Source organism: Electrona antarctica (assembly GCF_951216825.1).
Source record: "Electrona antarctica genome assembly, chromosome: 11".
NCBI classification, from domain to species: Eukaryota; Metazoa; Chordata; class Actinopteri; order Myctophiformes; family Myctophidae; genus Electrona; species Electrona antarctica.
This window is the reverse complement of record NC_136792.1, coordinates 2,448,749-2,476,476: the sequence shown is the minus strand read 5'-3', so window position 1 is coordinate 2,476,476 and position 27,728 is coordinate 2,448,749. Positions and strand designations below refer to the sequence as shown.

At 44.8% G+C, this 27,728-nt stretch overlaps 1 protein-coding gene across 1 annotated transcript in view; it reads left to right on the top strand.

Moving 5' to 3' along the window:
* The window catches only part of LOC306932987 (leucine-rich repeat and fibronectin type III domain-containing protein 1-like protein), a gene marked incomplete at both ends in the record, with an annotated part of 154,451 nt that overhangs the window by 82,299 nt on the left and 44,424 nt on the right, over nucleotides 1-27,728 (top strand). Inside the window, 2 exons of the mRNA XM_079514956.1 lie at nucleotides 20,357-21,116; nucleotides 22,925-22,981. Coding sequence (XP_079371082.1) covers nucleotides 20,357-21,116; nucleotides 22,925-22,981 — 817 coding nt within the window. The remainder of the gene's footprint in view (nucleotides 1-20,356; nucleotides 21,117-22,924; nucleotides 22,982-27,728) is intronic.

Genomic DNA, 27,728 nt, shown 5'->3' with positions numbered 1-27,728 from the left:
AGAACCGTCCGACTGACCGACTTGACACTCAATCTCATCATCTCACAGACAGACAGGAGCGTATACCCTGTTGCCATCATGATTACATAATGGCGTTATATAGACACCAGAGCCATAGAGTAAGACAGAGTTTTGCAAACTCCGTTCACTTCATGGGGCTTCAGTCCAATGGCGGCTCTCCTACATAGACTTCTATTGAATGGGGACAACGGGACGTATTGAATGGGGACAACCGGACGTATTGAATGGGGACAACCGGACGTATTGAATGGGGACAATCTGACGTATTGTATGGGGACAACCGGACGTATTGAATGGGGACAACCGGACGTATTGAATGGGGACAATCGGACGTATTGTATGGGGACAACCGGACGTATTGAATGGGGACAACCGGACGTATTGAATGGGGACAACCGGACGTATTGAATGGGGACAATCGGACGTATTGTATGGGGACAACCGGAAGTTTAGGGAATGCATTGGAGTCTATATGGGCTAAGCGTCATCAGTACATGAACCAACGTGACCGGGCTGTTTTCTGCCCCCTCAATGTCGTCTAGTAAACTCTTCTAGTAAGGTATTTGACCAATCTGGGAACTAAATCGTTACCAAGAAATGTCTTCACCAATGTGTTTCTAAAGGTGTCTAATAACATGTACTAAATTAAAAAAGAAAACTAGTTAGATGGCTCTGATAGACACATACTGTACTGGCATAGAAGGGACACAGACAGACAGGTACCACTAGCATTGTGTCAACGGGTACAACGGGTACAACGGGTACAATGGGTACAACGGTACAACGGGTACAACGGGTACAAAGGGTACAACGGGTAAAATGGGTACAATGGGTACAACGGGTACAACAACCATAAAACTGGGCGGGACACTAACCTATAACAACATTGGAATGTGTGATTGGCTTTCTTTTTTCGAGGGCCCTCCTATACGTCCAGCTTCTGGTCTGTGTAACCCAAGTCCCCCAGTGAGGCTCTCAAGCGTTGAAGCACTCGGCCCTAGTGGTTGGAGTGTGAACTGCAGGCGGACCCGTGGATTCATGACGAGGAAACCAGTGCAGCTGGGCTTTAATTAACATTGAGCGCTCGGTTGCATACATTTGACCACCGGAAGTAGACGGTTCTTCCGGGTGCTTCAAAACGCCACTGAGCAACTTCTATTGAAATGAATAGACCGAACCGGACCGAACACTCCGGTTCGGTCTCTATCCCTGTATTACCATATGGTGTAACCCCTGGCACAAACATTAAATGCCATTGACAATGAATGGACAATTTTGAGTGTTTGTGTAAACACAAACACTGCGTAGTAACACAAACATTGATGGTGGAGGTGAGGACGCAAATTGTGATTGGCCGGAATGAGATGATGATGTACGAGTGGTACAGTGGATCAGTATGAGAATCAGATCTTCAGAAAAGCTCTGAACGGATGGCAAGCTTTCAGGAGGGTGGCCACGCCCCAATGGGCACAGGTCCTTTCAGGAGGGTGGCCACGCCCCAATGGGCACAGGTCCTTTCAGGAGGGTGGCCACGCCCCAATGGGCACAGGTCCTTTCAGGAGGGTGGCCACGCCCCAATGGGCACAGGTCCTTTCAGGAGGGTGGCCACGCCCCAATGGGCACAGGTCCTTTCAGGAGGGTGGCCACGCCCCAATGGGCACAGGTCCTTTCAGGAGGGTGGCCACGCCCCAATGGGCACAGGTCCTTTCAGGAGGGTGGCCACGCCCCAATGGGCACAGGTCCTTTCAGGAGGGTGGCCACGCCCCAATGGGCACAGGTCCTTTCAGGAGGGTGGCCACGCCCCAATGGGCACAGGTCCTTTCAGGAGGGTGGCCACGCCCCAATGGGCACAGGCCCTTTCAGGAGGGTGGCCACGCCCCAATGGGCACAGGTCCTCGTATATCGTTATTACAGAGAGATTGGAAACAGGCCGCCAGATTCAAGACTCCGAAATGGATCTAACCCATCCAGGACGAGAACACCTTTTTGGTGTTTTAAAGCCTTATGTTATACTTTAGCTATTGAAAAAAAATCGTGAAAATATGGCACAAATCTTTGAATATTATATTATTTCAGAGCAAATGTTTTTTAACTCAAATCTTTGCTTCTGGGGGGTCCCTCCCTGGAACAACATTTTTCAGATGGGGGTCGGCGGTCAATTACATATAATCTTTGGGCTTCTTGACGTTAAATAATTTGAGGATTTAGAATCAGTTATCAGGTCTAAATGGGTTAAATGAAACAACATGTACCAGGCATGTATTCTAGTTAGATCCCCCCCCCCCCCCAAACCACCTACAGTAGTGCTAAGAATAGAATAGAGGGTATGCACATGACATCATCCTCATCATCATCATCATACGTGGAAGTTATGCGGAATGTCTACTGAGTGGCAAAAACACTACTTCCTGGCCTTGACAGTCCATACTGTACATCCAAACGGAAAAGGGCTGTATCTGATTGCATTAAACAACTTGCCACCGGCTGGGTTGTGTGTCTGCATATTTGGGGCTAATATTGCACTGCCGAACCAATCGACACACAATATAAAATCACACGACCGCCATCCCGCCCGCACGCACGCACGCACGCACGCACGCACGCACGCACGCACGCACATACGCACGCACGCACGCACGCACGCACGCACGCACGCACGCACGCACGCACACACACACACACACACACACACACACACACACACACACACACACACACACACACACACTGAGCTGGGCAGAGGAGGGGCTATAGCGCCCCTCAACAAAATAAAAATAAAATAAAACCCAGTCCATCAACTATATGGTGAATGCATTTAACACACACACACACACACACACACACACACACACACACACACACACACACACACACACACACACACACACACACACACACACACACACACACACACACACACTGAGCTGGGCAGAGGAGGGGCTATAGCGCCCATCAACAAAATAAAATTAAAATAAAACCCAGTCCATCAACTATATGGTATGAATGCATTTAACTCCCATGACAGTTGCCAGTATAACGTTCATGGGATAATTTGCAGAACACAGAGACACAGAGACACAGAATTCCAAGTCCAAGAAGTGTATATTTATTGTATTCAGTATTCTGACACTGTACGCAGGCCGGGGGGGGGAGCAGAGAGCCAGGACGAAGAAACCAGGGTGAAGGTAGAGACGGAGCAGATGAGCCGATACAGCTGATACCGGCAGGCAGGGATCCAAGTGGAATGAGGCACGTAGAGTCTAGACTAGAGCAGTGTGGATTTGGGCAGCACATTTTCCTCATAGTCTTTTGAATGGCTTCACTTTAGTTTTAGTCTAAAAACTATGGTATTTAGACTAAATACCGTAAGATTTTAGTCAACTAAATCTACCGTCCACTACAGTTTTTACTGGAAGAGACGTCGAGAGAGAAACAAACCCTGCATGGTGGAAACGTCCCTGGGGCAACACGGTTAAACCATTTAGGCCTGACGCCGAAATTAAAACAATTGACAGTTTTCTGAAATACCTCATGTTTCTGTATCAGTGGTGCTCAATATTTCATGTCAAGGGCCCCAGAAAATTACATGAATTTGGCCGCCAACCCCCATCTGAACCCCTCAGAAGCAAAGATTTGACTTAAAAACGTTCGCTCTGAAAGAATATATATTCAAAGATGTGTGCCGCATTTTCACGATTTTTCAAAAATAGCAGAACTTGTAGATCTGCTATTTTTCAATAGCTAAAGTATAACATAATGTTTAAAACACCAAAAGGGGTTCCCGCCCAAAATGGATTAACACCAAAAAACTGCTCATGATGGAACGTTCCGCCAATTAAAATCCAACTGTCAGCTGCTTCTGACGGAACGCTCCTAGAGCCAGGATGGCCTCATTTGAGCTCGCTTAGCATTTTAGCTCGCTAAATATTTAGCATCTAAAATGGGCCGGCGAAGCGGACGTGCGTCACACTAAAACCAAGCAGTGAGACGATTATGATGATGTGCTGCAGTAGCATGGTTGGACTCATACATATACAGTGTGTAATTCCCCATAGTTTATGTTTTATCATCAGTGTTTTATCAACACAATCATCAGCATTGTGAACAGTAATAGTCCGGCATCGGTCATCGGTTATTTTGTTTAAAGTGGGAAATTTGGTATACATCTTTTGTATTGGCCTAAAATATTGTCTATATAAATACATTCATGAATCCACTTGCTGACCGGCTGTCAGTATTGAGAAATGTTATCATAAGGGTTTCATAGGGGTTCATATGGGACCCTATAGGCCTACCATTAACATCCTATGGCAGGAAAAATTGTCAAAAATGTCAAACTTTCCGTATGCTTTGTGACGTGTCAAACTAGGGGGTTTTCAATATTCTGATGAGGTCATATTTCAAAAGCATTTCACGAATACAATAAATAAGTCAAATCATTTCCGCGCCACAAATCCTTCTGACATCATGCACAAGAAATGATGTCCATCACGTAAATATACAGCACATGGGTGGCGGTGGCTCAGGGGTAGAGTGGCTGGATGGTAACCGCAAGGTTGCCTGTTCGAACCCGGGCTCCCCCAGAGTTAGTGTCGAAGTGTCCTTGAGCAAGACACTGTACCTCTGATTGCTCCTGATGTGCAGGTTGGTGCCTTGCATGGTTTCTGCCGCCATCGGTGTATGAATGTGTGTGTGAATGGGTGAATTGATGCACAATCTATGTAAAGCGCCTTGGATAAAGGCGCTATGGCGCTATATAAATGCACCATTTACCATTTACATGAATCGATTCACATGCGGGACAATATTGAAAGCAGATGCTGAATATGCTCGGCTTCAGCTCAGAATAAACTCGAGGTGTTCTGCAGACGGTCGTTGACTTCATACAGCATACAGTATAATATGGAAAGTGGATCCGCTCTGCGCTGCTGTGAAGGGCAAACCTCGTTATTACACCTTGATGGCGTTCCGGGAACGATTTGCAGCGGCGCAGCGTGACGGTATTCCTTACAATGGCAGAGGCGACAGGGGAGGCAGGGATTAGAGCTATACTTTGAAAGACTTAAAAATGACGAAATGATTATGAAATGTATGGAACGTGTGACTTTGTAACACTGATGCAATGACGAAATTATTAAGACATGTACAGAATATATATATGTGTATATACACACACACACACACACACACACACACACACACACACACACACACACACACACACACACACACACACACACACACACACACACACACGCCCCAAATATGCAGACACACAACCCCACCAGTGGCAAGTTGAGTGGCAACACAATGAAATATATGAAAGCAGATTTTATTTTTTATTTTTTTGCCATGGGACGATCTCACTTAATCTCACTTAATCCATTGAGACCTGGAACGCATCCATGTCACGTTAGCGTTTAACCACATTAACCATTAACCCATTTTGGGGCGGGAACCCCTTTTGGTGTTTTAAACATTGTTATAATTTAGCTATTGAAAAATAGCAGATCTACAAGCTCATAGCGCGCCACCGAGTGGCGCGCTATGAACTTGAAGGTCTGCTATTTTTGAAAAATCGTTAATGTGCCTCAAATCTTTCCGAAAATTGTCATGATTTAGAAAACTTTTTTTTTTTAATTTCGACGTCAGGCCTGAATGGGTTAACAAGATGAGCGGCACGGTGGGCACACTATGTGAGGGGAACGAACAGTATAAGTGGCAGTCATTATATGGCAATTATAGTGTTGGTGAAAGCAGTTATGAAATGAAAATAATGAAAAAGAAGTGTAATATAGCTGCGGTAACAGCTGTTAGGACGTAATATTTCAAATATCAATATTCATAATTTATGAATATTAATTATTAAAATATTACAATATAATAATTATATTGCTCACGTCACTGTAATGTAACATGAGTTCTTGGACAGACTTGCATTAAATATTCCAACGGTACTTGTACTGTAAATATTGAGATATAATACACAACGACTTCTTAATGAAAATCATATAAATTTATTATAACAAAATAAATCAAATGTGTACAAACAATCCCAAAAATGGACACAGGTTTAAATGAAACCTTTTGATCAAAGTAAGGTCAGGTAAAGGTAAATAGTGATAGCTCATGAAACGAATAAAGGGAAAAGAAACATGAAATAATAAAAGAGAGGTTTCGAAAATAGCAGATCTACCTTCCAAAATAACATATACCCTAGCCTGAATGCTACACTCAGTTGCCATCTATCATGTGACATATGCTCGCCTGTGTGTAGAGGTCAGCAGTGGATGGCAGCCATTGTCTGTAGCGGTGACCATGTGGTAGCTGGGCCGTGGTGCTGTCGAGCTAGCCAGAGGCTAGGGGCGGTGGATGGCAGGCCCAGAAGGATGTAGCTGGGCAGGGGTTTAGTAGTCGTCAGAGGCAGCTGGTCGCAGGCATCGGTTCCCCTTGTCGGGATCAGCTTGGTGGCGCTTGGCTTAAGCTGACCCTCTTGCAGATTCGAGCGGCAGAGGAGACTTGGGATGTCTTATCCTCGCTGTGGCGCTGAGAGTCTCGTAGAGAGAGAAGCTGTCGTCTGGTCAGTTTTGGGTTGCCTCACGGTCTCTGGGAACCGGCCGCTGTGGCGCTGAGGTCTTACCCAGAAACTGGAACTTCTGTGGTGGGGACAGAGTCAACCCAGGGCCTGGTCAGAGGACAGCTGTGTGTGTGTGGGCGGGGACGTGCGTCAACCCTCCCTTGTCCTCCGTCGTCCCAGTAGAAGTTAAGAGAGAGATGGCTGCTTGAGCATGGCTGCTTATACTGAAGAGGCGGAGACTGGCTCCTTGGGCCGGACGTGTGTGAGCTGTCATGGTTGGCACTGCCCTTTTTCATAGAGCCCAAAGTACTACTCTCCATTAAACAGTCTTAGGGAACTCCTATTAATACATCTGACTGAATATTTGGAATCAGCATGAACTTACACATGTGGAGATATCAAACAGCACAGCCGTATGTAAATTAGAAGTCAGGCAAGCCAGAATATAATTATTTACAAACACACATCACATTAATTCAACACAACATATATATATGGTTGAACCCCAATATAATATACCAATATATATATTCGTGGTTCAAAGGCATAATACGTGAGCAGTTTTATTCAAATTGTATTGTCTCATTGTGTAGGCTGGATTCTGTCCTTCTGAGAGGAGCCAAGAGCATGTCGTAAATACCTCTGCTTAGCCATGCAGAGAAATGTCTGCTGGGGAGAAGTTAAAATCCACCCTCCCCCGTGGAAGCTAGTCTTGTTTACATCAAGCCAAGCAGTGTCAGTGAGACCAAAAGGGGGGGGGGGGGGGGTGTACCGTGCATGTATGGATCCATTCTGGTTATGAACAGAATCCATCTGTGTTCATATCTGTCCAGGACACACGCTACAGAAGAGAGAAGAGACGTGAGCTCGCGCGTGCGTGCGTGCGTGCGGCCGTCCTGACAGGGATATCTGTGTGCGTGCGTGTGTGCGTGCGTGCGTGCGTGCGTGCGTGTGAGAGAGAGAAAGTCTGTGACAAAAGGCACATCAGGGAACATACAACTGTTAGTTGTCCAAACTAACAGTTGTATGTTCTGTCTGTCTGTCTGGATCTACTGAAGGATCCAGTACCAGACTGAACAGACCGTTCTGTCTGTCTGGATCTACTGAAGGATCCAGTACCAGACTGAACACACCGTTCTGTCTGTCTGGATCTACTGAAGGATCCAGTACCAGACTGAACAGACCGTTCCTTGTTGACACAAGGACTGTGTTGAGTGGAAATTGGCTGTCTACAGTGGAAATGGGCTGTCAAAGTATACAACAATATAATAGTAATATACTGTAATATATTTTTGCGCAGTGATGGGGAAACAGAAACGACACAAACAGTAAGACCCGGAAGTATCTCTGGAGGGGGCGCTCACGTCACGGCTAAAATACTGAATTAAAAGTACTGAGAATTGGAAACACTCCAGTAAATTATAAAAAAAAAAAAAAAACTCAACATTGTACTTCATCAACATCATTTTTCGACCGCGGTCGAGATCATGGATTTCACAATGCCACGCCAGACTTTCCGGTCCTTCATTGCCATCCCCAGTTCCTGCTTACTGATGCATGTGTCCCTAGTGATGACATCAGGGAACGACAGTTTTCTACCTCTGGTCTGCTTTGAGACAGTACTCCAGAGAAGAAGGGAAGATATAACCTCATTGTCAGCTCTGTAGCAGTGGCCGGCAAACTGTGTTCTTCTGGATCGGACCAGTGAAGAAACATGGGGAAGGTTGCCGTATATTAGATTAGTACATTGTACTTAAGTAAGTATATAAGTAAATGCACTTAGTTACTTTACACCACTGGTTCAGACTATGTTCACACATACAGACCCTCCCCAGACGTGGTCCTGCATGGGGGCTGGATTTAGACCCTCCCCAGACGTGGTCCTGCATGGGGGCTGGATTTAGACCCTCCCCAGACGTGGTCCCGGAGGCTGGATTTGCTGGTGTGACCTCATGCAAATCAGCCCGTTTTTCCTCAGAATAATTACTTTATATTTATGTTGTAGGATTCTTCCCCCCCCCCCCCCCCCCCCCCCCCCCAAGGTCAACATTCTTCACTCTCCAAATAGTAAACAGTTTAGATGATATTATAAATAATGCATAAGTTTGAGGGGAAAAAACACCCAGATAATGACTTTGACCTCAGGCTCCGTACCGAGTTATTTATAGGGTCTGTTGCCCTTTGTGTTTAAAAATAATATATATTTGAGTTAATGTTAACTGAAATAACCGATACAATAACTGAAATTGCAGTTTAAGAACAATAATGTTAGATTTGAATAGTTTATTGAAAATATATTGTATAATTTGGTGTATTTATAGAGTTGTGTTTTTGTTTGTTTGCTCTTTGTATTTTGTGTATTCTAATGAAAATAATCATCTTGACCTAGACCTCCATTGTAAGAAAAGGCTAATGTTAGCATTAGCTCACACTAGCTATCTTTCTCGAGAAACGTTTATATTTCAATCACGATGCGATGAAAATTCAGAAATCAGATCCGAACCTCTGATGTCTGATCAGCACAACGGTCACCAGACAGTGGCCTTGTGGTTAGAGTGTCCGCCCTGGAACTGGGAGGTCGGGGGTTCGATCCCCGGCCGGGGACATACCAAAGACTGTAACAATGGGACCCAACGCCTCCCTGCTTGGCACTCATACCATCAATGGGTTGGATTGGGGGTCAAATCAACTAATGATTCCCGAGCGTGGCGCACGCAGCAGCTCACCGCTCCAAGAGATGGGTCAAATGCGGAGAACAAATTTCACTGCGGTAACGTGTGCGACATTGACTTTGACAGCGACATAGTTTTACAGTAAAGAGCCATAGAAGATCCTAACTCTAACAGTCTATGCCTGCGTGAGCATGTTCCGTGCGTGCAGGGGTGTTTTCAGCAGACAATGTGTTAAAAGCCATGTTATTTTAATGTGTGTGTGTGTGTGTGTGTGCGTGAGTGTGCGTGTGTCCGTCCGTTCGTTCCTATGTCATGCACGGAGCTAGACTTTACACAATTTACAACTTTAGGCATTTAATTAGCAGACGCTCTTAATGCAGAGTGACTCACAGTAAGCAAGAACAACACATTTTAATGCTTTCTCACCATCTTTACCAGTTTGTTGGCATCACTTGTGTTGCTGTTACACACGCCTCCCCCAGAGGATATTACAGACAGGCACTGCAGTAGCCAGCTTGTTGCACACATTTAAGGACCTGTGCAGGAAGAACAGCTTGTTCTGTGCCTTCCTGTAGAGCAGGCGGTTTTCAACAGGTGGTCCGCGGACCGCTGGTGGCCCGTGAAGGTATTGCATGTGGTCCCTGACGGTGCATTTAGTGATGTAGGAAAGTGAAGATGTTATTAGCACTTCCAAATCACCTGCAATGCATTTAGGATAGGCTCATAGCATAGCCTATCTACGGTGGATCTTTATTTCTGAATACTTGTCCTCTAGTCCCTTCCTAACATTTTAGTCTAGTTTTAATTTGTTGACGACATTGTCAATTTATTTAGTCTTTAGTTTTCGTCAGTGAAAAAGGGTAGTCAACGAAGAAAAAAAAGCTCTGTACTCTGTACTCGCTATCATCCGCGATGCAGCTGAGAGTGGAGGAGGTTGTTGGTGGCACATACCTGGGTCCAACAGGAGGTTGGATGTGAACAGTTTGAACAGGGAAGGTGACGGTAGCACGGTTCCAGTCTTAGATTGTCTTTTACTCACCTTGTTTGTTTGGACAAGGTGAAGCTGCAGGCGTGGATGCGTGCAGGCGAGAGTTTCGGGGCTGACATTGCAGCTGACCCCATTAGATGAGTAAATGACCCAAGATGATTGGAGGGATCAGCTGTAGTTGCCCCAAAGCATTTTCTGCCCAGACCAGCGGCTCTCGCCTTTTTAAATGCCGTGGCACACTTCTTACACGAGATCCCCAAATCCAAGGCACACCTAATTATTGATGCCATATCAATCCTAAAATAAGCATGCGCAAACAGAGATAATTATTGATGCCATATCAATCCTAAAATAAGCAGCATGCACAAACAGAGAGAGAGAGAGTGCTTGCCAAGGAGTGCTTGCCAAAGTTACTTGTATTACTGGAGTAAATTAAAATAAATAATCTCAGCTTTCTTCAGCGTTGATTTTATCCCCACTGGACGAATTGATATCATTACAGAATGAGCTCAGTCTGTGTTGAACCACACTATTGTCGGGTGGACATCTTGTACAGTGTAATTAAGTGAAACTAAGTCCAAAACCGTTACTTAGAACCAATGGATCCAATGTAGCTATTATTTTTGTCACAATGAAGCGCTTAATTGTTTTAGGATATACTTCTCATTGGTTCAATATGTATACAATTCACGGACAGAATTAAACACTTTTACTTTCAAAATGTTAAACTAATTGAGTGAAAATAGCTGATCTAAAAACTCACAGCGTGCTGCCACACATGGGCTTGTGGAACGACTATGTTCACCTCTTCTGCGCAACACGTGTACAATAAATGAAAGCGTAAAAATGTACGAAAACATATATAAATAAAAGGTTAAAATGTGGAGATACAAGGTTTCTGTCCAACAGACAGACAGACAGACAGACAGACAGACAGACAGTTCAGAGATTTGTGGAATTTATAGACAGATAGATCAGGTATCGTTTTTACCGTATGGGCGTGCGTACGTGCGTGCGTGCGTGCGTGTGTCAGCTTTTGTGGGGACATGTGTACTGTACTGTACTGTACTGTACTGTACTGTACTGTACTGTACTGTACTGTACTGTACTGAGTAAGACATACTATACAGACAAACCTTAAACGGCTCAGCATTTATACAAAGGACATTCCTTCCTTGTTGACCTTGTTGTACTTTAATCTCCCTGACACTATCAAACGGACCACTTCTGATGCTGTAGAACAGTGCAGGTTCTCAGACATTTTCATGTCAAGGACCTCCGAATTGACATTTATTAGCCTGCGGACCCCCATCTGAAAAATATATGCAAGGTAAGAGAAGAATTTTACGGCTCTAGCAGTGATTCTCGACCATTTTAATTTCAAGGACCGCCAGTTTGACATTTATTTCTCTCAATGTTACTCTGAGAGTGTACACATGGAACCAGGGTCCATTTGCTTCCATTTGTACACTCTCTGAGTCACACATAAGAGTCCATTTTGTTCCTATGTATCATTTAGCTGGGGGACCCCCTGAAACTCCCTCAAGGAGCCCTGGGGGTCCCCAGACCCCACTTTGAGAACCAATGCCAAGGTGCGACTGTGGCTCAGGAGGTAGAGCAGGTCGTCAAATGATCCATGGGTCGGCGGTTCGAATCCCGGCTCCTCCTGTCTACATGTCGAAGTGTCCTTGGGCAAGACACTGAACCCCAAATTGCTCCCGATGTTTTGGTTGGTAGTAGGTACTTGCATGGCTTCCGCCGCAATCGGTGTATGAATGTGTGTGTGAATGGGTGAATGTAATGCACAATATATGTAAAGCGCCTTGGATAAAGGCGCTATATAAAAATGCACCATTTAATGCTTCAGAAAGACCCATTTCCGGTACGTTTAAGCCAGAATACTACCCGGTTTGGATTTCAGCTTGTAGTGATTTCTGCCGCCATGCCCGGTGACTCTTGTAGTGATTTCTGCCGCCATGCCCGGTGACTCTTGTAGTGATTTCTGCCGCCATGCCCGGTGACTCTTGTAGTGATTTCTGCCGCCATGCCCGGTGACTCTTGTAGTGATTTCTGCCGCCATGCCCGGTGACTCTTGTAGTGATTTCTGCCGCCATGCCCGGTGACTCTTGTAGTGATTTCTGCCGCCATGCCCAGTGACTCTTGTAGTGATTTCTGCCGCCATGCCCGGTGACTCTTGTAGTGATTTCTGCCGCCATGCCCGGTGACTCTTGTAGTGATTTCTGCCGCCATGCCCAGTGACTCTTGTAGTGATTTCTGCCGCCATGCCCGGTGACTCTTGTAGTGATTTCTGCCGCCATGCCCGGTGACTCTTGTAGTGATTTCTGCCGCCATGCCCGGTGACTCTTGTAGTGATTTCTGCCGCCATGCCCGGTGACTCTTGTAGTGATTTCTGCCGCCATGCCCGGTGACTCTTGTAGTGATTTCTGCCGCCATGCCCGGTGACTCTTGTAGTGATTTCTGCCGCCATGCCCGGTGACTCTTGTAGTGATTTCTGCCGCCATGCCCGGTGACTCTTGTCATTGTAGTTAGTTAGCAGCACACAGCATGATCAATACGTGGCCGCGTCCCGTGTTTCCCTGGACAAAAAGAGATCAGTAATTATCCATTTAAACTCACTTTAACAACCTTGGGTTTGTTTTCCTGAAAGGATTCTGCACTCATGTATGCAAATGATACTCAGTCAGCCAAGCGTGAAAGGCTCTGTGATTGAATAATGTCTTGCTGCTTATACAGAACATTTACACACATTTTAACACTTTGTTTTTTTAAATTTATAATCCCCTTTCAGAGAGTTTGTTTCATTTTTTTCCCTTCTTCTTCGTTAGGCTAATAGTGCAACACCTGTGCTCACATGTCTGTTCTTTTGGAGAACCGCGTAACCGATGGACTTGAGACTCAGCACTGCACCTGCTTGGTTTCAGACCAGACAATTTTGAATCAGTTGAAGGGGTCTTGAGATATGCAAAGAACAGATCAGACAGACATGCAGACAGACGTGCGTGCGTGCGTGCGTGCGTGCGTGTGTACACGTGTGCATGTGCACACGTGTGCATGTGCACACGTGTGCATGCGTGCATGTGATTGAGAATGTCCTATATGCTGTTTCTTCTGCTATTCAAAACATTAGTAGTGTGGAGTCTGTGGACTGAGTCCGGTCCAATCTTTAGCTATCAGCGTGAAAAGTTACTGCATGTGCAGTTGGTGAATGAATCGTTAGCTCAGTTACTGTACTGTTACTGTACTGCTGCCAGATCCTCTTCTCTACTGCAGTGACTTCAACAGCGTTCAGGGATCGGCAACAAATGTGCATGCATGCGTGCGTGCGTGCGTGCGTGCGTGAGCCTGATTTATATCCGGTTCACGCCTTGTCGTACATCAAACATCAGCCGACCTACAAGCTCACAACGCATTGCGATTTCGACGCGTCGTGATCCTGTAGCTCGTCTCTTTTCGTCGCGTGACACCGCCCCCGTCCCGTGTGCAACTGAACATGAATCCTAAACGCCCACAGCTGAAGTGCCCTTGAGTTTGGTCTCTTAGCTCCAACAGCTCCCGAGCTGCTCAGAGGTGAACAGTGCAAGACTGTGGGTGTACTGGGTTAGCTCCCAGGTGTGAACAGGGAACCTGCCAACGAGACATCAAAGGGGGCTTCAGCCCCTGCCCTTTAACCCGTCTGTAAAACAACTGCCCTCTGCAGACCACAAATGCAGCATTTACTACAACATGGTGAAAGAAATGCAAATGCCTTCCTCTCCTTTCCATGCCATGCCGTCAGGCAGCATTCGGGAGAATTGCTTTTTTCCCCGAAGTCTCCTGAACTTGAACACAGCATTTTGCATTGAACTAATTTGTTTAGAAATCCATGTCGTTACACCGTATCTCCACTAGCTAAAGAGTGCTGGGTTGCGCCCGCAAATAGCTGATCTAATTTGGGGGTCCTTGACAAAGTTTGAGAACTACTGAAGTAAAGAACACTTTTGTCAGGAACCAACAAGGACAAACAAAGGGCTTAAATAGACAGGGGTAACAGGACACAGGTGAACTCAAAATACAATCAAACACAGGATAGGCTAACAGGCAAACAGAACACAGGTGACTAGGATACAATAATCAGGTAGGTAAGACAGAACAGGAAACACCAACAAGAGGAGGCAGGAAAGCACAGAACAATACTACAAAACAAGACACAACCAAAAACAACAACAGAGTAACAGTAAACCAAAACCAAACACCACAAGGCAAAATACAGAACATACAGAATAAGTCAAAAATTAGGATTTAGGACTGTCATAAGTGTTCAAAGGCGACACACATGACAAGCGCTTTCTTTAACATTCAAGGCATTACAGAACATGAACTAAACACAAAATGGTCAAGTCATTAATGGTCACGCCATAATAAGAGTTCAGGGTTTGGGAGCCATAGTCACGGCTCCAATACAAAAGCAGAGGAGTGGGGCGTGACAACTTTCTGTCATGAACACTTTCAGCAATTGCAAGATTCAACGATTGTCTGCATTTTTTATACAGGCCTATATATTGTAGTTTATACAGGCCTATATATTGTATACAGACCATAATGAAGGAAAACCATAACACTGTATACCATATACTACAGTATATCGTAGTGCAAGATTCAATGATTGTCTGCATAAGTTTATAGAGGCCTATATATTGTATAAGACCATAATGAAGGGGAAACCATAACACTGTATACCATATACTACAGTATATCGTAGTGCACACCTCTGCTTTCCTTCACACAGCACTGCTGCCTTCACGGCTTCGCAATTCTTGAGATATCTATATCTTTCCACGCAGTATGTAACTAACTCCATTCTCATGAATAGCGCCTGTCAGCTAACTTGACACATTGTGTGATGGTTGATGTAAGATGTGTCAATCTCCCCATTTTGTTAGTGAAGTTAAAGTTTCACTTGACAGGCAATTTATTGGATGTTGCAAAAAATAAATGAAAGAAAAAATAAATCCACATTACTGTCCTTACAGTATAATCAAGTAGCTGGAAGTTCTTGCCGGAACTGTGAGATTTAAACAAGGGACACCTTCTGGCCACGCAGACAAACATTTGGTCAATTTTGGGTCAAACTCCCCCAATTCCGGGTACAAATTTCGGGTCAAACCCCCAAAAAGCATAGAAAACGACCTTTTGGCACAGAGTCTGTGGTCTTGCTGTCACACCGAAGAGCGCCGAAGTCCTGACGTCACTCGCTCATGCCCTTACATGTTCATGGAAGTTTTTCTCTATGGAGAATAACATCATTTATTTATTTCATTTCAGTTATGGTTTTACATGATTATTATTCATTTTACGTTGTACTTTTTTTTTTACATATTCCATACCAGAAAAGAAAAGGAGCAGGAAGAAGATAAATCTTATTTATACCTGCCCCTATCTATCAATCATCTTAAAATCGTCTCATATATTTACATTATAGCTTGTACACTACTACATTCACCCATTCACATTCACATTCATACCCTGATTCCGGAGGAAACGCATGCAAAGCACCAACCAGCACATCAGGACCCATTTGGGGTTCAGAGTCTTGCTCAAGGACACTTCGACACTAACTCTGGGGGAGTCCACAGGGTTCGAACTGGGAACCTCAAGGCCACTCTACCGGCCACTGTACCCCTGAGCCACTGCCGCCCCTGGTGTAGTCATGGTTATGACAAGTAAACACATAACATATCACACTCTACTGGCACTAACAATAGTGCAGAGATAAAGGGTGTAAATGCCCACAGGCCAGCCAGAGTCCCAAAACTGCTGTACAGTTAGCACGCGTACAGCCTACACTGTACACACAATACAACAAAGTGAGTTTGCGGCAGAGTTATCTATCACACAGGTTAACTTTAAACGGAGGCAGAGATACAAACTCAGATTAATCCATTCTGGGCGGGAAGCCCCTTTGGTGTTTTAAGCTTTACTTTATACTTTAGCTATTGAAAAATGGCAGACCTACAAGCTCGTAGCGTGGCACTCGGTGCCGATTTTTGAAAAATCGTGAAAATGTGGCACAAATCTTTGAATATATATGTTCTTTCAGAGCGAACGTTTTAAACTCAAATCTTTGCTTCTGAGGGGTTCCTGGAACTACATATTTTCAGATGGGGGGCGGAGGCCAATTACATATCATGTTTGGGGTCCTTGACATGAAATATTGAGCTCCACTGATACAGAAACGGAAACATGAGGTATTTCAGAAAACTGTCAGAATTTAGAAGACATTTGTTTAAATTTCGACGTCAGGCCTAAATGGGTTAACCCATTCAGGCCTGACGTCGAAATAAAAATAAAAAAGTTTTCTAAATCATGACAATTTTCGGAAAGATTTGAGGCACATTTTAACGATTTTTCAAAAATAGCAGACCTACAAGTTCATAGCGCGCCACTCGGTGGCGCGCTATGAGCTTGTAGATCTGCTATTTTTCAATAGCTAAATTATAACAATGTTTAAAACACCAAAAGGGGTTCCCGCCCCAAAATGGGTTAATGGTTAATGTGGTTAAACGCTAACGTGACATGGATGCGTTCCAGGTCTCAATGGGTTAAGTCACAGGATATACAGTAACCACACAGAGCAGAGCAAAAGCATTGCTTATTTATTATTGTCTATTTATTGTTCCGTATATTATTGTACATGTACTTTTCTATATTTATTCTCTCATTGCTGCATGCATTACTGTATTGCACTTCTGGCTAGACGCCACTCTTCATTTCATTTGTCAAAGTATTTGTAGACTGTGTGCAGTGACAATAAATGGAATCTAATCTATAATCTAAAAGGAAAACACATACAGTATGCCCACACAGTGCTGACATGTGGAAGGACTTAACTGTACAAACATGTCTTTGAGAGTACAACTCTTCAACAAAGAAGCAAATTAGTGCACAGCCTATTTGCAAATATTCATTTGCAAGAATTGGCTGTGAACAAATATGCAGTGTGTGCGTGTGTGCGCGTGTGTGCGTGTGTGTTTGTGTGTGCGTGCGTGCGTGCGTGCGTGTGTGCGTGCGTGCGTGCGTGCGTGCCTGCGTGCGGGGGTGCGTGTGCGTGTGTGCGTGTGCGTGTGTGTGTGTGCATACGTGCATGTTAGCTTGACTTTAAACAGAGGCGAGACGAACCACCTGACCATTAACCCCCTATGCCACGCACGCACGCATGCACGCACGCACGCACGCACGCACGCACGCACGCACGCAGAAGTAAAGGACACTCGGAGGAGTGTGTAGAAATTAAATATTGGTTTATGACAAATTCTGTTAGTCTAACTGTTAGTCTTAGTGCAGATCTTTGGAGGAGGATGCGAGAGGAGTCGACAGAAAGCAGATCCCAGAAAGACACAGTATTTAACACAACAAACCACAACTCAAACTGTTGTTCCTTTTGTTTTGAGTTTTTTTTTTTTCTGGCCCCACTTTAGCTCCCCCATGACACTGGATTGTGAGGAGAGGAGAGGAGAGGAGAGGAGAGGAGAGGAGAGGAGAGGAGAGGAGAGGAGAGGAGAGGAGAGGAGAGGAGAGGAGAGGAGAGGAGAGGGGGAGGAATCTATCTGTTCAATCAAAGCATGATGGTTTCTGTAGCTGCCCGAGTAGCTGCCTGAGTGTTTGTGAAGAAAAAAAAAACACAAACACAAGCTTATGAATTCTCAGTCTCTGGGGAAATAAGGGAAACAAGGTGTCTGGCATGGGATGCTTCAGGCGGCACAGAATACGAATATATAATGACAGAGCGTGTGGTCGTGAGCTGGGCTCTCCTGCCGTTGCAACACGCAACAACATCGACAGGCAGAATTACTAAAGAAGTACGTGGCGTGTTTTCTGGCGATGTTTCATTTGGTTCGGAGCTAGACGGCGTGCAGTCGAGTCGTCCAACGTGCAGCCATATGGATGTTAGCCTCGGAAACACAGACGTTTCTAATTCCAGGGAGAAAAACAAAGTCTGGGACCGAGTCCACTTCAATTCGGCATACGTCGATCACTCTCTGCTGATTTCTGATCGTCTGCACCTTTTAGTCCAGTAATAATGTAATTTGACCTCTAACTAATTGCAAAAAAACCAAACTCAACTGATTTTGCATCTTCAATATATCCTGAATAACAGAAAGAAAGTTGCCTGGAATTGTCTGAGGGGAAAGTGTTGAAAATGGCCTGTACAGTATGGCCACCATTGACATCCTATTATAAGGCAATATTTTCTAAATTTCCTTATGCTTTAAGTAGCATGTGAGATATCAAACTAGGTTGTTGTCATGATGCTGAAGCCATTCCAAGCATTAGTTTTGCATAAAAACACTCATTGGGCTAAATTTGGCCATAGCAACTTGCCAAAATGTAATGAGGTCAGCACATTTGGGCAAGTTGCTATGGCCAAATTTAGCCCAATGAGTGTTTTTATGCAAAACTAATGCTTGGAATGGATTCAGCATCATGAAAACCCCCTAGTTTGATATGTCACATGCTACGGACATTTAGAAAATATCACCTTATAATAGGATGTCAATGGTGGCCACACTGTACAGGCTATTTTCAACACTTTCCCCTCAGACAATTCCAGGCAACTTTTTTTCTGTTATTCAGGATATATTGAAGATGCAAAATCAGCTGAGTTCGTTTTTTTTGCAATTAGTTAGAGGTTGATCCTGTATTTTCCATAGATTTCCTGTACTATTTGTTAAATTGACGCACACACGTTCACACTCCTCTCTCTCTGTCGCTTTAATTAATTAGTCTCATGTCGCGCACCTGCGTCTAGATTCTCCCGGCGGATCCTGCCGGGAGAATCTGCCTATGCCATAGAAAGCATACAGTAGCTGGACCCCAGGCTATAGACAAATTCAGAAACGGGTCTCATGGTCGCAGCTTACGTATTTCCTGCGTGCGTGTGTGCCTCAATTTAACAAAGCTGCACAGACGATCAGAAATCAGCAGAGAGTTTGCGTTTGTGTTATACTGTATGCGGAATTGAAGTGGACTCGGCCCCAGACTTTTGTTTTTCTCCCTGGAAATAAAAACGTCTGGGTTTCCGAGGCGAATGGACCAGAATGGACCAGAGCCTTCATTAGTATCACCGGTCTGAAAGATGTACAGGGAAGTATAGGAAGAGTTATTCCGTGTGCATACCCAGGGGTCGGCAACCCTTTTGACATGAAGTGCCATGTTTTCATTGTCTTGATAATCAGCGTGCCGTATCAACATAACGTTTAATTATGTCACCACATAAAAATGTAATATTTCCATCTGATTTTGATTGTCCATAGGCTGTACCTTTTTATGTGGCCTATTTTCTTACATGAAGAAAAAAGTGGAATGTCCGCACACGATATATCTGCTCGTCTTTTATTACAACCTATACATACGTTTCGCCCCTCCGGGCTTTCTCTATTTTCTTTCACACAGACTCAGAGCCCAGAGTTTGAGGGAATGTAGAATTATGTGCAGGGTGTAATTTATATATGTGAGGGGACTTCATTTCACAGACTAAACTTTTTGGAATACTTCTTAATGCTAAAATAAATGATCTCTCTCACACACTTATGCCAGTGGGCCAGTGACCACCCTCCCCTGTGCCAATGTTGGCACCCGTGCCTGAGGTTGCCTACCCTATACCCTATCCGATTGTTACCAGGGGTGGACTGGCCATAGGACGTACCAGGCATATTTCCGGTGGGCCGCAACCGTATTTTTGGCAGGCCAATAGGCGGCAGGCCACCGGGAAAGGTTCGGGCCTGCTGCTATCCTGCCAGTGCCTTCATGATAATTTCACTGTACCTGTGAGTGACAAATAAACCCTCTTCTATCTTGAATCCTCTTGCTAGCATCATTCTTGTGAGAGCAAACAAAGGGTTGTGTAGTTTGTATCATTTATGTTCTGTAAAAGTGGTGCTAACAAACAAGCCCTAATACGGGCTTGTGTGTTAGCGCCCTTGACGGAGTGGGCGCTATAGTTAAATGACCGGGCCGAATTTTTGTCCCAGTCCAGCCCTGATTGTTACTCTGCACTGCTCGCCACAGACTAACCCCGCCTCCTCTCCTCTTGATTGGCAGGATGATCCCGTCCAGCAGCAACGACTTCCTGGTCCGCGACCTGGCCGCCGGGCGCTCCTACGACCTCTGCGTCCTGGCGGTGTTCGACGACGTGGTGACGTCTCTGACGGCCACGCGGCCCCTGGGCTGCCTCTCCTTCACCACGGACACGGAGTTCAGCCAGTGCCAGGCGCTGCACGGCCACTTCCTGGGCGGCACCATGATCATCATCATCGGCGGCATCATCGTGGCGTCGGTGCTGGTGTTCATCATCATCCTCATGATACGGTACAAGGTCTACAGCCACGCGGGGGGAGGGGCGGGCCCGGGGGGGAAGGCCGGCGGCATCGCACCGTCGGCCATGCCGAGGCCGCAGAGCAACGGACAGGGAGGAGGAGGAGGGGGAGGGGGAGGAGGGGGACACCACGCCCTCCCTCGCTCCGCCTCCAAAATGACTGACAGCTGTCTGGACGAGCAGGCGCTGGGAGCCATGTCCAGGGCCATGTCTCCGTGCGGCTCCCAGAGAGACACGGTGGCGCTGGTGGTGCAGGAGGAGGAGAGTGGCGGCGCCGGGCGCCGGGGCATCCTGGCCTGCAGGACTGACTCATTGTTGGCCAATGAGGAGCTGCTGTCGCCCACCAAGGCCCGCCTCTCCTCCAGGGTCGCCTTGGAGATGATGAGCAGGCCCTCCTCCGTCGCCAAAGAGCCCAGCTCGCCCAAAGAACTGGCAGGTGATATTACCAAGCACCACTATCACACATATCCACTAAAGAACTGGCAGGTGATATTACCAAGCACCAATATCACACATATCCACATCCACAGGTGATATTACCAAGCACCAATATCACACATATCCACATCCACAGGTGATATTACCAAGCACCAATATCACACATATCCACATCCACAGGTGATATTACCAAGCACCAATATCACACATATCCACATCCACAGGTGATATTACCAAGCACCAATATCACACATATCCACATCCACAGGTGATATTACCAAGCACCAATATCACACATATCCACATCCACAGGTGATATTACCAAGCACCAATATCACACATATCCACATCCACAGGTGATATTACCAAGCACCAATATCACACATATCCACATCCACAGGTGATATTACCAAGCACCAATATCACACATATCCACATCCACAGGTGATATTACCAAGCACCAATATCACACATATCCACATCCACAGGTGATATTACCAAGCACCAATATCTCACATATCCACATCCACAGGTGATATTACCAAGCACCAATATCACACATATAGGTGATATTACCAAGCACCAATATCACACATATAGGTGATATTACCAAGCACCAATATCACACATATAGGTGATATTACCAAGCACCAATATCAAACATATCAAAGAACTGGCAGGTGATATTACCAAGCACCAATATCAAACATATCAAAGAACTGGCAGGTGATATTACCAAGCACCAATATCAAACATATCCACATATAAAGAACTGGCAGGTGATATTACCAAGCACCAATATCAAACATATCAAAGAACTGGCAGGTGATATTACCAAGCACCAATATCAAACATATCCACATATAAAGAACTGGCAGGTGATATTACCAAGCACCAATATCAAACATATCCACATTTCTACGTATTTAAATTATATTTTTGCCACAGACATACAAAATGAGTATAGACAAACACATGAAGAGCTATAGCCCTAAATGACCGTCGCAGGTCTGTAACTCTGAAAGTGTACAAAGGGAACCTAACAGGTCCATGTGGTTCCATTTGTACCCTTTCAGAGTTAAGAGGGTCCTTGAAGATAAAACGTTTGAGAAGCGCTGTCCTGGTGGACTCCTAATGCGCCACAGTGTCACAGTAAATCAGTGAGACTGACCTTCGGAAATTGGGTATAATGTTATGTAAAAAAATATATCTAGATCTTTGCCACGGACACATTAATGTGGATAACCAACCCTGGAAAGGAACAGGTGAGTGCAAACAAGGCCGAGGTGAAAGGAGGTAGAGGGAGAATAATAATAATAGGAGAGCTTAGCGGTTAGCGGTAAGGAAACAGTTCGGCACAGAAAAAAAGGTACGGCGGAAAGGGGAAGTGACACGGCACAATTGAGCGGTGTGTGAAATTGAGCAAGATGACAGGGATTGGCTGTCTGAGAGCCTGAGTAAGTGTGAAAAGACTGAGGGGGGGGGGGGGGGGGGAGGCGTGAGAGACACTGCTGCTAGGGTGCCAATTGTAAAATGAGAGGACTTTTGTGCGTGCGTGCGTGCGTGCGTGAGTGCGTGCGTGAGTGCGTGCGTGCGTGCGTGCGTGCGTGCGTACGTACTTGCGTGCATGCGTGCGTGTGCATGTGTGTATGTGTGTGTGAGAGAGAGAGAGTGTGAGTGTGTTTTGTTCAGTAGACTATAACGCTTGCTTGGGCAGACATTGAATTCAGAGGACAGGCATTATTAGAGGTCGTGTCAGACCTCAGCCATCTCTGACAATTACAACGGTTTTTATTGTTTGGTCTTTAACTCGCAGACATAAACCCAGCTCTCCCCGTCTGGTAATCGCGTTGTAGTGCATGGACCGCACGGATCAGGGGGCTGAGGACGACTTTGTGTCGTGGGTTTCATGTGTGAGATAAAAGCCTCTAGTTTGAGCGGGCGGTAAAATTGACACACTCGGCCGATAATGCCCCGCAGCTCCAGTGTTGATTTGACACACTCGGCCGATAATGCCCCGGAGCTCCACACTCGGCCGATAATGCCCCGGAGCTCCACACTCGGCCGATAATGCCCCGGAGCTCCACACTCGGCCGATAATGCCCCGGAGCTCCACACTCGGCCGATAATGCCCCGGAGCTCCACACTCGGCCGATAATGCCCCGGAGCTCCACACTCGGCCGATAATGCCCCGGAGCTCCAGTGTTGATTTCGTCGACTAAAAACTATAAGCCGAAGAATGTTCGTCGACTACCTTTTTTCACTGACAAAAACTAAATTGAAACTATACATGAAAACGACTAAAACTAAGAGTAAATATACTGACAATTTCGTCAACAGATACAAACTAGACTAAAATGTTAGGAAGGGACTAGTGGACAAGAGATCCATGTATAAGTCATTTTACACTTGGTTGCATGCTGAAAATAGCCGATCTACAAGCTCACAAGATTGTGAGCTTGTAGATCGGCTATTCTCAGCAGGGTCCCAATTCGTTAAAATCGTGCACTTGATTTTTGGCATGGTGGTAGGAATGGTTATAAGGTTTTCAAAAAAACATCGCAATATTAAATTGCTAAACTAATATTAAATGGGTCAGTATATGGTTACAAATCAAAATAATTGATATAATAGATTCTATTAGTATTGGGTATGCTAAATGACATACAAAGAAATTGGGGGAAAATAACTTCTGGAAAGGCATCGTTTTCAAGATGGCGTCCACGATGGCTGCAGTGGGGGGGGGGGCTGCAGTGGTAAATTGGTAAAAGTAAAATACAAGATAACACTGTGGAGATGCGGAGATATAAAAATGTCTGCCCGACAGTGACGGTACAAAGTACAATGTGATAAGGAATACAGAAAGGATAATTACATTGCACAGCATCAAAGAATAGGCATTTCAAGCTCATAGAAATAGGTTTTCAACAGGGATTTGAAAGACACTGCTGTCTATATGCTGTTTCTAATTTCTAAAGGAAGAGTCAGTGTGCATGAGAGAGTCTACAGGGGCCGTTATTGAGAAGCATGCATGGTCTCTTTTGAATGAGAATTTCTGGAGCAGAAAAGAAAACTTCATTGCTGGATCTAATAAGCTCAGGCCTTTCTGTTGCGTGTGGGATTATGGCACCACTAATACAGTTGCCTTGCCACCCACATCTGACTCAAATATGATGTCCCTCTGTTTGAAGAGCCACCTATACACTGGGTAGGGACTCTAGGGCAGTGGTTCGGGGACCCCCAGGGGTCCTTCAGGGAGTTCCAGGGGGTCCCCAGCTAAATGATAGTTAGGAACCAAATGGACCCTTATGGGTCTGTAATTCAGAGAGTGTTATTAACCGGAGCAATGCTAAAAGGTAAAAAGACGGACGGCGCTTTCATATTTACAATTTACAATTTAGGCATTTAGCAGACGCCCTTAATCCAGAGCGTAATTATAACTCAATGGCTCAAGCGAGGGGAAGTTTAGCCTAGCCCCGGACCTCAATTTTGAGGTCTGTGCTTATACGCACGTGACGTCATGAACGTCCGTCCGTCCACCTCCATGAAAGTGCTGCAATTCCACATTTGGCCAGTAGGTAGTGGCAGCTTCAACGTTGGATAGCCTTACTGGGGGCTTGGGTCGCACTTATAGAAACTGGTGAATTGCACTACCGATAAACACTGACAACGCAGCACCAAGGCCAACGCACAATATCTAAAAGAAACAAGTTTTCCATCAGCGTCGGCGGAAATGTAATAACCCAGCCACCTCCACACACCCTTATTATCCTTACTTTCTCCTTGGACAGGAATTCTCTCTATTTGTGTTGCGATCTCATCATCTGTGGGGAAAAGTCATTTTTTGAGAGGATTCTGAGTAATCAATAAGATGTCCTTGGGTCACCCGCGTGTTGCAACAACAGCATAACAAAGTTCAGGCAAAGCAGGGCAACTTTGTGTGTGTGGTACATTTCAGCAGCAAGGCCATTCAAAGTGCTTTATTACACAAACATATTAACCCATATGCCAACCACGAGATATCTCGTGTTTGACTATTAAACCTGCTATGTGCCAAACACGAGAACACGAGAATTCATTAAAACAAATCACACCTGTGTGAAGTGAGGGGCGCTAATATATTATAGTCTAACTCATGTTGCTATGATTAGGTGATGTCATGGTGATGTAAACAAACACGGAATGTACAGTAGGTTAAGGTGGCATGATATTGAGTTGACTTGCTTTAACCCATTCTGGGCGGTGTAACCAAATGTATGTTGAGGCCTCACTCACACTGTTGCACCATGCATACAACATGTGTCTTGTGTCTTGTCCGTGTTTAATGGCCGCCCCAATGCATTTCCAATGGAAGTCACATGGTTTGACCAAACATTTTTGTTTGATGCGGGGGAGGGGGGCACAACACAGCCATCAAACAAAAATGTTTGGTCAAACCATGTGACTTCCATTGGAAATGCATTGGGGCGGCCATTAACTAACTACTTTTTTATATATGTGATGTATGCCATGCTTTTGTTCTTGCTTAATGTAAGTCGCTCTGGATTAAGAGCGTCTGCTAAATGCCTAAATTGTAAATTGTAATTAAACACAGACAAGACACAAGACAAATGTTGTATGCATGTTGCAACAGTGTGTGTGAGGCCTTAGGCCCGACTCACACCTTCGCATCTAGCATACAACATTGTTGCAAAGGTGTGAGTCAGGCCTTATTCTAGGGTTAATACGTAAAGTGTCACATGCCTGAAGTTAGATCAAATTGACGTTATAGCATACATTAGAACATATGAAGATAATCTGCAATGACATTTGAGCCTATAGAGCGTCGCAGTCCCGCCCCCTACCATGGCCCAGGAAATGAATCCCAATGCATTTTTCCCATAGACATTTCAAAAAGTATTTATTTAAAGACGGTTACGCCGCGGACAAAGCCAACTGGAGTCGTGACAACTCATGACAACACAAACAATATTTTGGACCAAACAAATAATTACAAAGAAGAAAAACAACACAAAAAGTTTGGTAACCTGCCGTTTTTTTCTTCTTTCTAATTATTTGTTCGGCCCAAAAAAATGTGTTTGTTGTCATGATTTGTCACGACTCGAGTTGGCTTTGTCCGCGGCGTAAACGTCTTTAAATAAATACTTTCTGAAATGTCTATGAGGAAAATGAACAGAGAATAATTTCCTGGGCCCTGGTAGGGGGCGGGACTGCGACGCTCTATAGTCCTCAGACTGAAGACATTCTCTGTCTGGAGAATATCATCACAGGCACAACATGTTATATCGTGTGTCGACATTTTCTTTGTATTTTATCTTCTATGATGGTTTTCCTTTGATCTATCACCAAATTGCTTTGAATGTACGTGACTAATGTGGTTTATCCCATTCTGGACGGGAACCCCTTTTGGTGTTTTAACTAAGCATTATGTTCTACTTTAGCTATTGAAAAATAGCAGATCTACAAGCTCATAGGTGGCGCGCTACAAGAATGTAGATCTGCCCAGTTAACCCACGTGTAGACCACGTGGGACCCTCATAATTTGCCCAGTTAAAGCCCATTCCCACTTGGTACCCATGTATCCCGCATTGAAACCACATGGGCCCCAAGTGGGCTGGGTTGTAGGTCTGCTATTTTTGAAAAATCATGAAAATGCGGCACAAATCTTTGAATATATATTCTTTCAGAAGACTTTTTATTTATTTCGACGTCAGGCCTAAATGGGTTAAATATACAGTAGATCAAAACTAGGAAAGAATGTTGACTAGAAAAAAGGCGGGGGGGGGGGGGGGGGGATACCTCTGTTGAGTGATCCTGAAATATGTAATGCAAAGGGATGTGTTGTGGCTGTAAGCGTTCATCAGCGTTGACGACTGATTAAATTCACCCTTTTTTCACAGGAGAAAAATATGGAAATCTGCACAGGTTTTCAGATTGAGCTTTCCATTATTTAACGATTTTAAAAGAAAAAAAAGGCAGATTGCGCAACGGCAGAGCCTCCTTTAGCGATGCTAAGGAGACCTTGACGGTCTGCTCGTTTTCCTAGAGCGGAGACGAACAAAAGCTCCGGGAAAAGCGGAGGAGCACCTTTTACGGATTACCTTGTGTGACTAAACACTAAACACTAAACACTAAACACTAAACACTAAACAGATATACACAATTAACCCGTTTAGACCTGACTAAACGGGCCAGGTTAAAACATTAAAAATGTATTTTTAATGTTTTTGTCAGTTTTATGATAAACCTATGTATCAGTGGTGGTCAACCTTTATTATGTCAAGTCATATTATGTAATTGACCACCGACCCCAATCTGAAAAGATGCCAGAAACAAAGATGTGAGTTAAAAGCGTTCACTCTGAAAGAATATATATTCAAAGATTCGCGCCACATTTTCAATGTTTTTCCAAAATAGCAGATCTACAAGCTCGTAGTGCGGCACTCGGTGCCGCACTATGAGCTTGTAGATCTGCTATTTTCCAATAGCTAAAGTATAACATAATGCTTGAAACACCTTCCCGCCCAGAATGGGTTAAGTTCCCAAAGCGTAACAAGTCGCGTAGATCACAATATCAAATGTGACGTGACTTTGACTTGATGTTCTTTGTGCATTTTTTCCATTAGGAGATTAGGTGGTTATAGATTAGGTGGTTATAGA